The 13,482-nt window shown below is 47.6% G+C and overlaps 1 protein-coding gene across 1 annotated transcript in view; it reads right to left on the bottom strand.

The window, feature by feature from the left end:
• Positions 1–4,652: 4,652 nt before the first annotated feature.
• Positions 4,653–13,482, bottom strand: part of RIC3 (RIC3 acetylcholine receptor chaperone) — a 32,277-nt gene continuing 23,447 nt past the window's right edge. Inside the window, exons 5-6 of the mRNA XM_083164650.1 lie at positions 10,375–10,520; positions 4,653–7,223 (exon numbers count right to left, since the gene is read on the bottom strand). Coding sequence (XP_083020776.1) covers positions 6,736–7,223; positions 10,375–10,520 — 634 coding nt within the window. The 3' untranslated portion in view covers positions 4,653–6,735. The remainder of the gene's footprint in view (positions 7,224–10,374; positions 10,521–13,482) is intronic.

Raw genomic sequence — 13,482 nt, 5'->3', positions numbered from 1 at the left:
CTTATGTCTTCATGGTTCCTCTTGGGTATGGATCATTGGATAGACACCACAAGGTCGATATGCATGAAGGTCAACATGACTGAAGGTCGACATAAAGGAAGGTCACCATGATTGAAGGTCGACATGGGTTAGGTCAACAAGCCTTAGGTCGATATGGGGTTTTTCACTTTTTTCCCCTGAGTGTCGACACAGTAGACATGGACACTGAAACGTAGCACCGCGTCCCCTACGCTCGCTACGCTCGGCACATTATTTTATTCTCCCACCACAACCTAGTGGATGGTAGGGCATGAAATACCGCCTGTCGGCACATGTCGGCTCAAAAAAAAGTGAAAAACCCCATGTCGACCTTTTGACTGTTGACCTTCCCCATGTTGACCTAATACTTGTCGACGTAATGACCCTGTCGACCTAACCCATTGTCGACCTGCCTGCATGTCGACTTTTAGTCAAGTCGAGTCATGCATGTCGACCTAGTGGTGTCAACCTAATGTTGTAGACCTAGTGACTGTATCCAGTTCCTCTTCTGATTGCCAAGGGGTTTTATCTGTCCCCTCCACTAATGACTCTGAGACCTTCTGCATAATTGACCGGTACTAACAGGAGCCAGGACAGAAGTGTGTATCAGGATAATGGAGGATTAGATGTGACAGTGAATGTTCTGCTTACACTCAGCCTCTCCGGGGTAATGGTGCAGAAATCATTCTCATTATTACTTGCAGAGTCATTAGACCTGGATCATAAAGCCCTAGGACCACACTGCTACTGAAGAAGAAGTAGAATCTGGTGGGTTGCTATGGGAAACATCCCATCTTCAATAGAACTCCCACCTTAGTATATTTACCACTGGGTATGTGTCTCTGTCGCTCCGAACCCTAATGCTCTAGTTAAATAACAGGTACACGAGACACCCAGGGGGAGAGAAGGAGAAGCTGGGATCCCTGGGTCACTTAGAGTTCCCTCCCCCCTTCTATCTCTCCTCTGGTCGGGAACCGCCTGTGTCTGTGCTTGCATTTATACTGTCCTTGCATTCTGGCTGTCTGGTTCTGCTGCTGCACAAGAGGGAAAGCTAGCGACAACACTGAACTCCAGCAAGGGGGCCCCCTGCCAGAAGGGCCCAGTATCCCCTATGCCCTTTTCTTAATCTGGCTATGGACACGGGTCATCATAGAGAGTCCCCTGGTTGCAGGATAAAGCATTGAATAAGCTTCCTCCTAGTGCCACGTACCTCACCAAATGTACTAAGATGTGTATTCCACTTCACATGTGATGTTGCTATGGGCAACCAATCAGAAGCTACTTCTTATTTATTTAACACCCTCTAGAAGATAATAGACAGGATCTGTTTGGTTGCCCATAGCAACATCACATGTAGAAGTAGAATACACATCTTAGTACATTTCCCCCCACATGTATGGCCTGGCATGGATGTAGCATTCTGATAGGATAGTATATTTGTTACTTGTGTAATATCACGGCGCCGGCCTACACTACGTAGTCAGTGTAGCCCAATGGCAGCCCCGCGTAGTCAGCATAGTCACCGTACTGTCCCCGGGAGCTGCAGCTCTGTCCCCGGCATCCCTGGCAAGCCTAGTGAGCGGCTCACACACAGCGCCAGTAACCGCCATATACCCCGCGCTGGTGGATGCCGGCGGAGAGGCGCTCCATCTGCCTGAGACACATGAGCGTCCTAGACGCTTGTGCGTCTCAGTAGTTCTTGCGGCAGGGTACGACAACCCTGCCCGTGTCTACTTCAGGGAGATGGACAGGGTTAGGGGCCGGTAGCGCATGAGTCTCATGCACAATAAAGTGCTCCATGTCACATACTGGCAAATGCCTCCATTTCAAGCCTCCACTATCCACATGAGCCCGAAGCGTGGCAAGCGCAGTGAGCCCCATGAGGGGATGCGTTACGCGTCCTCCCGACCTGTTCATACCCCCACTATCCACGTCAGTGTGGAGTTTATTTTATAAAGTGTGGCGAGCGCAGCGAGTAATCCGTCAAGTAATCCGCATCCCCTCGCGGGGCTCGCTGCTCTCGCCGGACTTTATAAAATCAACTCCACACCAACGTGGATAGTGGGGGTATGAACAGGTCGGAAGGACGCATACCGCGTCCCCTCGTGGGGCTCGCCACGCTTTGGGATGACGTGGATAGTGGGGGTGTTTCAGGAACACATTCACACCTGTCATGTCAGGCAGGTTAAAATAGTTCCCACACAATGTAATAATCGCTGATTGACTACGCTAACTACGTAAGCTCCGGCTAGCCACTAACGGGCGGGAACGCAACACTTATACTGACTACACTAACTACGCTGGCCGCGGGAACACGACGCTGATACTAACAGGGACACTGACTACGCTGGCCGCGGGAACACGACGCTGATACTAACAGGTACACTGACTACGCTGGCCGCGGGAACACGACACTGATACTAACAGGGACACTGACTACGCTGGACACGGGAACACGACACTGATACTAACAGGGACACTGACTACGCTGGCCGCGGGAACACGACGCTGATACTAACAGGGACACTGACTACGCTGGCCGCGGGAACACGACGCTGATACTAACAGGTACACTGACTACGCTGGCCGCGGGAACACGACACTGATACTAACAGGGACACTGACTACGCTGGCCACGGGAACACGACACTGATACTAACAGGGACACTGACTACGCTGGCCACGGGAACACGACGCTGATACTAACAGGGACACTGACTACGCTGGCCGCAGGAACACGACGCTGATACTAACAGGGACACTGACTACGCTGGCCACGGGAACACAACACTGAAACTAACAGGGACACTGACTACGCTGGCCGCGGGAACACAACACTGATACTAACAGGGACACTGACTACGCTGGCCGCGGGAACACGACACTGATACTAACAGGGACACTGACTACGCTGGCCGCGGGAACACGACACTGATACTAACAGGGACACTGACTACGCTGGCTGCGGGAACACGACACTGATACTAACAGGGACACTGACTACGCTGGCCGCGGGAACACAACGCTGATACTAACAGGGACACTGACTACGCTGGCCGCGGGAACACGACACTGATACTAACAGGGACACTGACTACGCTGGCCGCGGGAACACGACACTGATACTAACAGGGACACTGACTACGCTGGCCGCGGTAACACGTCACTGATACTAACAGGGACACTGACTACGCTGGCCGCGGGAACACGACACTGATACTAACAGGGACACTGACTACGCTGGCCGCGGGAACACAACGCTGATACTAACAGGGACACTGACTACGTTGGCCACGGGAACACAACGCTGATACTAACAGGTACACTGACTACGCTGTCCGCGGGAACACGACGCTGATTCTGACAGGGACACTGACTATGCTGTCCGCGGGAACACGACGCTGATACTAACAGGTACACTGACTACGCTGGCTGCGGGAACACTACGCTGATTCTGACAGGGACACTGACTACGCTGTCCGCGGGAACACGACGCTGATACTAACAGGGACACTGACTACGCTGTCCGCGGGAACACGACACTGATACTAACAGGGACACTGACTACGCTGGCCGCGGGAACACGACACTGATACTAACAGGGACACTGACTACGCTGGCCGCGGGAACACGACACTGATACTAACAGGGACACTGACTACGCTGGCCGCGGGAACACTACGCTGATTCTGACAGGGACACTGACTACGCTGGCCGCGGGAACACGACGCTGATACTAACAGGGACACTGACTACGCTGGCCGTGGGAACACGACGCTGATACTAACAGGGACACTGACTACACTGGCCGCGGGAACACGACGCTGATTCTGACAGGGACACTATTCTAACTACGTAATGGGCGCCGTAATAATACACAAGTACCGTATGTTCTATTTGGGACAGTCTTGCCTATATCGTGATAATATGGAGGGATGCATTTAAACCACCAATGACATTTGGATGACATTTTTCAATGTCATCCATCCTTAATTAGTAACTGCACTTAGCTCCAGCCCCGCTAGGTGCAAGAGATCCGCAAGGAACACAATTTCATCCCCTTTAGACACATTCCCATTTTACATGTAGCACAATCCCAGTTTAAAACTAAAATCGCTGTGATGTCATTATGATGTAAGCGACTCAAGCCTCAGTGATGTCACTGGCTGATTTATTGATGACGTCTTATCTTAAGGCTACATAAAGAATCTCAATATACCAGTAAAAGCACATGTTGCAGAATGTGTTCAGCCTACAGAAAGTAACTGGTATGCCCAAATGAACGCATTGTGCGTAACTGCTGCAGAAATAATCGTCATTGGATTATTTCTATAGCTAAAAGCTAGTATCAAGCTGACACGTGTAATGTATTCATAAAAGCACAAAGGCTATCCGAAAATAGCGTTCTCCAACCCTGCGCAGTCAGCTAGGAAATTGAATTATCCAGAAATATCACATCTGTTACCGTTACAATGTTGCACAGCGCAGAGTATTCTTGTTCTGCAGAAGTGCTCAGGAGGGGGTACCCTGTATTTTATACCCTAGCAGGGTGCAAGAACAGAAGTGTTACATTGTATTCAGTTTAGGCAGCATTCTTCCATCTAAAAATAAAGATCAAAGGCGGATAAGGAAAATAGCAAAGAACATAACGTACTTCTTTCTTTAATAGTAGTCACAAATAGTCTGATTTTACCAAGAGTGAAAACCCCCCACAAATATAACTTGTAAATGGCACTTTTATATCTGAGTCCAATAATCACCTCTTATTGACGCCCAGCTCTATACACGGAATGGGAATTGTTTAATATTTTGAAATACAATGGTGCTTTCCTGTTAATGAGATCAATAATAGAGACTGATCACCTGTTCAAAGTCTGTTCTCTACTACTCCCCATAGGCCAGGGGTGGCCAAACCGGTCCTCCAGATCGACCAACAGTCTTTGTAGCACGTTTGAAAATGTGACAGTTAAGGTGCGTACACACGGGGGCGATTTTGTCCAAAATCGCGGGAAATATGGTCGCTCAGCGACCATATTGCCCGCAATGGGAGTGTGCACCGGCGATATATCGCCGGGTGCGCGCTCCCGTTTTTGCCCCTGTGGTGATCGCTGGTCGCAGGAACATGCTCCTGCGACCAGCTGATTACCACTGCCGCGCTCCCCCCGGCAGTTTCTTTTTCATCAGCGACCATCTCTGGTCACTGATGAACAGGAGAAACTGAGCAATATATCTCCCCCGTGTGTACACAGCATTAGTAATAACTACAGCTGTGCCCCAGCTAGATGGTCTGGGAAACATGACACTTAGTAATAACTACAGCTGTGCACCAGCTAGACAGTCTGGGAAACATGACAGTTAGTAATAACTACAGCTGTGCACCAGATAGGTTGTCTGGGAAACGTGAGTTAGTAATGTTTACACCTGTGCACCAGCTAGGGGGTCTCGATTACCCTTTTTGACCACCCCTGCCATAGGCAAACACAGGGCCTTAGACCCGGCAGCGCAAATGATGACAACAATAGAAAAAAGCTTAATAAATCTGCCCCTCCATTCCTTACTGTGCACTGATTCTAGGGGTGTGTACCTCACAGACAACACCTAGGTAGATATGCAATAGGTTGACACCAAAAGCTCAACACTGACAAAAGGACGACATGCACATTTTGCTTGCGTCACCCTTTTGTCAATGTCGACATTTTGGTATCCACCTCTTCATTGCCTAGTTATACATTGTCTGTGAGCCATCTCCTTAAACACACAGGACGGAATGTGCCTACCAGTGCCGGTACATCCCACTGCCCATCGTGCCGATGCTCATCGCATATGTACTGATGGCTAGAGCTGGCGTAACACTCCGCAGCTAAGCCCCACCAGGAGGGGGTTCAGTACATCCGAAAATGCGGTAAAAACTTAGAAGACGGGGGATTTTATCGCATTTTTTTCTTTAGTATATCCCACCTTACAATCTTGACAACCAGATGCTACAATATTATTCACCTCACACTAACCGGAACACTACTGGCTGTGCAAAGCATTAGCAAGTTGGTGACTATCGCTGATATAATATGGGGTGCAGGGAATGGGCTTGCTGCAATAGATGACATTGATTATTCTGGTCTCGGAGGACCCCTGGATGATAAATGCCCTATACACATGCTACAAATCACAGCAGGCACAGTAATAGGCAATAACAGGCGGACCGCCATACGTGCAGTGATTACCACCGCACTAGAGACAGTCTGAGAACCTGTTGACTTGTTCTACAGCTTTGTATCTTTGCAGTTCTTTAGTACGACCCAGTCGGCATACAATAAGAGCGGTACACTGAGATGTCCATGCAACACAACTAGGAATTTTGCACACAGATGGTCTGCAGAGAAGACGATGCTTGTAATCGCCATTACAGCCATTGGCAGACCAGAAGTCTAGATGATGGTCAAAGTCTACATCTCCCCATTCCAGGAGATTGCTGAATGAATCCATTATATAGTATGCCTAGGGCTCTTCAGCTGCTTCCTAGAGTGCTAATGAGCACTAATCTAGAGGCCCAAGTGTCAATATTTTTGCCCTCTTAGCCTTGTTGCAGCTGGTCGTGATAATGATCACCGTATCTGCTCCATGCTTGGGCTTACAAGTTGGAAATGTGGTTCCGCTACCCCACGACACCCGTGTAAGGCCGGAACACCTCAGCAATCACCACCAGAACTTCCGGAGTGTTTAGAATTCCGGTGACTTTTTGCTCCTTTTTCGTACAGTGTCTATTCCATCTTGGTTGGAATCAGTGACTGATCCTGGTGGTTCTCCGTCCAGTGGTGAGTTGGGGGTACAATCACCTACATAAGGATCCCCTTCACTGCAACTGTCGGAGCTGAATCCTGCGTTCTCCGCTATAACTGCAGGATCGTCTTCCTCATCCTCGCTCTCGCTCCACATCTCCGGATTGTCTTCGGGGCAGGCCTCTTCCTCTGGCGTGGTGGGACAATTATGTGGAGGATCAGTATAGACCTTGCGTTCTGTGGCCCCATCAGTGCCATCATCTTTGGGGTTCTCTGCGTATAAACGATCGTAGACTTCTGCAAATTCCATCTGCTCCGCGATCTCCTCCGCCGAGGGCTGGGACAGGACAGAGCAGTCTACAAAAATCGTTTTGTGACTCCGCTTGCAGTCTGATGGGTCGTAAATCGGATATGTCTCTTCTGGGTAACCTGTTTTACAGAATAATGAAACGTATGTATTAAAATACACGTAAAGCACCAGTTATAGTCTCACAGTGTCCATATATTAAACATATTCAGTTGTACAAGTATGGTCAGATGGTTTGAGGCTACATTGACTTACAGTACATGCAAATGTTAAACATTGAACATGAATTGTGGCCCTCAGTCTGAATCATTGGGTACCTGGCAAATTCGCAATGGGGACCGATGTTTACATACTGCGCATGCGCATATGTGAATGTGCAGGGCTTCTGTGCAGACGCCTTGCATAGTCGCCATGGTGTTCGCACGGGGGGGGGGAGGAGGAGGGAATTGAGGCGGGCAGAAGGCGTTCGCATGCATACCCACAGGAACGCTGGCTGCGCACAGGAAAACGCAGGGTGTCCCCATGCGAATGCAGGCATCACAGGACATCAGCCACCTGCCCCGCTCTCGGACTGGACAACGTAAGATTTGCGAACTTTAGATGCAATAGTTTGCAAAAGCGGCTGGGATGTGCGGACTGCGACGGGGGGGGGGCATTCGTGCCGGCAGTGTTACGTGGCTCACTAACAGGCCAATTTTTGCTGCTTAGCGGGTCATTCAGAATCACCCCCTGTGTACGGGGCTAGTGTTAGTACAGGTAGAGTATCCCTTATCCGAGATGCTTGGGACCACCAGCATTTCGGATAAGGGATTTTTATGGTTTTTGGATTTTTTTTCTTTACATACTTTCCTGGTCCCACGGCGTCCCCCGGCATGCTTCAGGATCTTCTTCAGTGGTCCCAGGGGTGCATTGTGCGAGTGCGCAGGCACGCCGGTGATGTCACCGGCGCGCCTGCGCACTCGCACAATGCACTCCTAGGAGCGCTGCAGACGCTGAAGAAGATCCTGAAGGCCGCCGTGGACATTGGGGGACTTGGTAAGTATGAATAAGGGGGCGGGTGGGTGAAAAAAAATCCAAAATATTCTAAAAAAACATGTTTTTTGGAATATTTCTGATAAGAGATCTCCGGATACGGGAGACTCTACCTGTATATAAATACTTAACTATTTAAGATGATTTAGGTAGTGTTTTGTGTTTTAAATTATATTGCCACCCCGCCCCCACTTATTCTAGCAATAACTATGTACAGAGCTCCTGACTTATAGTCCAGGAACTGACAGGGTTCAGGGTCAGACTGGTCCAGCGGAATACTGGGGAAATCCCTGGTGGGATCCACTAATGTCAGGTTCCGGGCTTTGCACTCAAATGATAAATAGTTACTCTATTACAGTGGTTCTCAAACTCGGTCCTCAGGACCCCACACAATTCACATTTTCCAGGTCACACGGCAGGTGCACTCATTACTCACTGACACATTTTAAAAGATCCACAGGTGGCGCTAATTATTTCACTTGTGATTCTGTGAGGAAATCTGGAAAACATGCACTGTGTGGGGTCCTGAGGACCGAGTTTGAGAAACTGTGATCTATTAGAGCGTCAGTTACATGGTGTCTAATAGCTGTCCAAGTCTCAGTGGGGCTGGCATCATCCCCTGTGGTAACTGGCCACACCAATTACCATACCTCCCAACATGACCCTCCCAACAATGCTCTGTCCAACACATATCGGGTTCCATAGATGATAGTACCCAGAACATATTTGGGTTTTCTGACATGTGACATGTGTCTTCTTACTGTTGTCACGACGAAATGTAGTTAGTTAAGAAAAACCCATCGCATCTCATGCCACTACTGGCATACGATGCGATGCTATGCGATTTTTTATCGCATCCTATCTTTTTAATGGGCTACGTCAGTGAATATATTAATAAGATAGGATGCGATAAAAAAATCGCATCGCATGCCATTAATGGCATGTGATGCGATGCAATGCGATTTCCTTACCCTGAAAAGCCCACTACGTCAATGGAGTAGTGGGCGCCGTGCTAGGAAACAAGTACCCAAAACCGTATTTCTTAAAGAGAGAACTATCTCCTGACCTGTATCCTTCTGACAATGTAATTGTCACAGGAAAAAATATAACAATAATAATTAATTAAAGATTGCAAATAAAAGGTATTCAGCCGATATAATAGCTGCATCATTTCAGACACTGTGGGGTACATTTACTGAGAGTAAACTCCCATCTTAGTAAATGTACCCCTATAACCATTATATTGAATTGCATCTGCCTTTACTTAATTAGATGAAATCAATTCCAAGTGTAATGAGTGTTTCTATAAATGGAGATTCTGCAATTAGAATAATTTATAAAAAAAAAACCACTGGGGGGAATTCAGTTCTGCCGTGCGCCCCCTGCTGGCTGTCTACAGTAATGGGCATCTATCAGAGCTAGTCAATTGTTGCTCCGACAGGATGCCCATTGACCATGGCACACAGTGGACCCCCACGAGTGAAAAAAGCCGACGGCCGTCGGGATCCCGGCTGTCGGTGTTTTGACAGTTGGGATCCCGACGTTGGGTAAATGCCTGTTGGGATCCCGACTGTCGGGACCTGCACCCGAGATAAAGAACCACCCAACCAGCTCCTGTCATTTTCAGACACAGCAGTTAGGAGCCGATTAAACACGTACGTTCTCTCTCTCTCCGCTTTATCTTTCAGGCTTAGTACATACACCCCAGTAGGATCAGAAGGCCAGCAAAATGCTACAATACATCAAGCAGACACATTTGTTCACTATATTGTTACATATGGAGGTGTTTTCTTAGCAGCGTAGTAGGGATCACAGCCAGCCTGTTCCATCACTGCTCCCGTAACATGTGATGCCACCCAAGGGGGCAGCGCTGGTGGGTGTAGAGTGGATAGCTGCTTGGTACATCTGCTGGACACTACTGCCTGCAGAGTAGCGTTGCAGGCACCCTGCTAGCCAGATACAAGGACGCTGGGCAACACCACCGCTAACACAACCCTCCCTACAGCCCTGTGTTTTTGAGTGCCGGATGAGTGACGACAGTCGGGATTCCGGTGGTCGTTTCTCGGACATTGGAATCCTGAGCCTGGCAGTCGGAATACATGGGCTATTTTCCCTTGTGCGGGTCCACAACCCTCATAGAGGGACATTAGAATAAGGGGCAAGTGCACTGGGCTTCAATGCGTTTTTTTTTATCAGGTTTGCACAGTTGGCGGAGTTGGGACACACGCATACATCCCGTACCTTCCCAGTTCTCCATGTACGGAGCTTCCTCAGCCTCTTGTTCTGGGGAGACCCCATCCAGGATTTTTCCCTCCTTCATGACTCTGGTGATTTCCTTCAGTCTCTCCAGTAACTGCTGCTCCTCAGTGGTGCTGACGTTATCCACCCTAGCAGAGAAGAAGGGAGGTTTCAGGCAACTTTGGTGCTATAAGACTAAAATATTGTGGTCACTTGGGCACAAGCAGATGACTTTTGAGGCCTTGTGTACCAAATATTTACACATTACACAGAAAAATTCCTACTCCCATCTAAATTCTGAACCAGTAAAGCAGAAGTGATTATCCATATGGTGCTATTTACTAGGGTGTAATCCAGGCATGTCCAAACTATGGCCGTCCAGTTGTTGTGAAACTACACATCCCAGCATGCCTGGTGTAACCAGTACTTTGGGGGCCCTGTATTGAAGGGTCCCATCCAAATGCAGTTAATAATTGTATGCCCCACAGTAGTACCTTATTTCATTTTCTGAACCGTAGTAGTGCCCTAGCTAATATTATGTCTCATAGTAGTGCCCTAGTGTACATGTAAGGCACCAATACACATGCCACGCAGAATCCCCAATTCACATTATGACAGTGTCCCCTGTTCATGTTATACCACATTACACCACCCTTGTTCATACTGTGCCACATTAGCTTGCCCTACAGTTAAAATGATGCCACATTTAAGTGCCACCTAGTACAGAATTATGCAACACCATAATGTCTTTATTTTACATTGAATTTGAAGGATGCTGCCCAAGAATTAAATATGTTTTTTTTTTAATGATAATAGGTATTTCAAATCTACAGTATTTTAGCTCTTTGTGGTACTATCTTTACAATACTTTCAAACTATTTTCACTTTGTGTGCAATTCATTTACATTAAAAAAAAAAGGAGGAAATTAACATTTGGTGGTAAGTTACCAAACGGAACTAGTAGAACAAAGAGGCTGAAGATAAAATAGCCACCTATCTTTTAATGATAGCTCCAAAGAATGGGTCAGCATTTTGACCACGTGTTCCTTTTCCCTATTGAACTACAAAAAGTAGAGATAAGCTAAAGGGTGAATAATGAATAAAGAAAGATCCTTCAAATCATAATTTGAGGATCTACCAGATGTGTCACTAAGGAAATAGAGAATTTGCTATATCATGGGACAGGTACGTCGATGACATACTCGTCACCTAGGGTTCTGAAGTCACGAGGACCAAAACCAAATGCTCAAGAACTGAATCCTCCATGGGAAAAATAAAAGTCTAAAATAAAGACCTATCCTGCATTCCCACTAACTAACGCAGGGACTCGGGAGTTGAAGACTGTAAAAGAACATTTTCAAACTAGCACCCCCCCCCTCCACCCCCAAGAAAATGCAGATCTAGGCTTATAGATGATTATCAAATCAAGTTCACCAAAGCACCCCAACATTTACAATACAATTTGCCCTAGGCTGAACTGCAAGTTTCCTATAAACTTACCAAATATGATGTCACTAGTTATCAGCCCATCGAAATGACAGAACAACATAAAAGTAACGTCACCATTGGCGGCGGTTTGCGCCCAACTGGAGCAACACTTGAATTGATCCATCAGACGCCAGCTAGTAGTCGCCCGCATCTAAAACACTTGATTCCCCTCATAGAGTCAAGGAGCACCGATAGCCTTTTATTATATAAAATAATTATCTGGCAGCAGATAAGAGGGGAGCAATTGTGATTCACAGTATATGAATTTATAGGATGAAACCGTTGTGATAATTATTAGCTAGAGAATTCTATAAGCCGCTACCAGGAAATCAAACGCATGAAAATTAAGAGGTATATTGATGACTGCAAAATGGAAAAAACATGGGTGGTCAAAGTGTGTGGAAAACATTAGTGTTGGACTCTCTGGAGTTTCCTGTCGGGTGCCGGACAGGCATTTACCCAATGTCGGGATCCCGACTGCCAAAACACCGACAGCCGGGTTCCCGATTGCGAGTACAGCGAGCCACCGTGCCCGCAAGGGGCTTTGCTGCGCTCGCCATGCTGTTTGGGTCCGGCCAGTTGGGATCCTGACGGCGGGCTAATGACTGTCGGGATCCCGACTGTCAGTCCCCTGTACCACAACTGTGCCACTATACATCCCCAAAATGACACAAACAAAGAATATTCCTCTGGCCCACCATTTATCCCCCTAGTTGTTTAAATTTAAAGTGTGATACCTGCCATTATTTAAAAACAGGGACAACCTTTAATGACCCCCCATAGTGGTAGACTCTTTAGTATGGTATACAGATATACAATCGCCATGAGTGACACTCCTGAAGAATGGCGCGCACCTCGCCCCACGCTCGTACACCTTATTACATGGCTCATAGAAAAGCATTGATCGAAGCATGGCATAGCGTTGCGATTCTGCACCGTCGGTGGAACTTGCTGCGCCAAACCGGCACTAGCATCCATATCGCAGCAATGACGAGCCCGTCTATATTTCTATTTCATCATTTGCCCTTGTGGTTGTTATTATATGAGCAAAACAATGTGATACTCCAGAAGTAGATGGATCTCCTTTGCTTGGCCTCAGTGCTGTAGGTAGGCCGATGGACAAGCCTACAGCACGGCAATTCAAAGAAAATGGACAAGACATTTTGTCATTGAAATCTAAAGTGATTGATCACATTCCATCTACACTGCGGGCGGGAGACAGAGCAGGACGTCTGCTCAGAGTAAAAGTGCGCAGGATCCATAAAATCCAACACTGGGAACCGGCTGGATCTAAATGACAAATCAGATTAATATATGGATGTGATCTTTCTATATTCTCCCAGGAGCCCATTATATGAACAAATATGTGCATCCTGCATCCTAATTCATAGGCGCCGCTGGTGGGCTTTACAAGACCCCTGCGTGCGAATACGCAGTTATAAATGCAGTTGCATCCACCTATGAATCAGTATAACTCATGGGGGGTTTGCAAGTATGGAATACTGAGATAGGCACCGGGGATCCCACCAACCCCAGAAATCCTGCCCTGTATATGCAATATCTGTGATTTGTAAAATCCCTGCTGAGTGGTTCCTTACGTTCCGCCATATGAAAGCCTCGGGG

The sequence above is a fragment of the Crinia signifera genome, chromosome 11 (assembly GCF_055691185.1).
Source record: "Crinia signifera chromosome 11, ASM5569118v1, whole genome shotgun sequence".
Lineage (NCBI taxonomy): Eukaryota > Metazoa > Chordata > Amphibia > Anura > Myobatrachidae > Crinia > Crinia signifera.
Note: the sequence above shows the minus strand (reverse complement) of the source record. Positions and strands in the feature narration are given on the sequence as shown.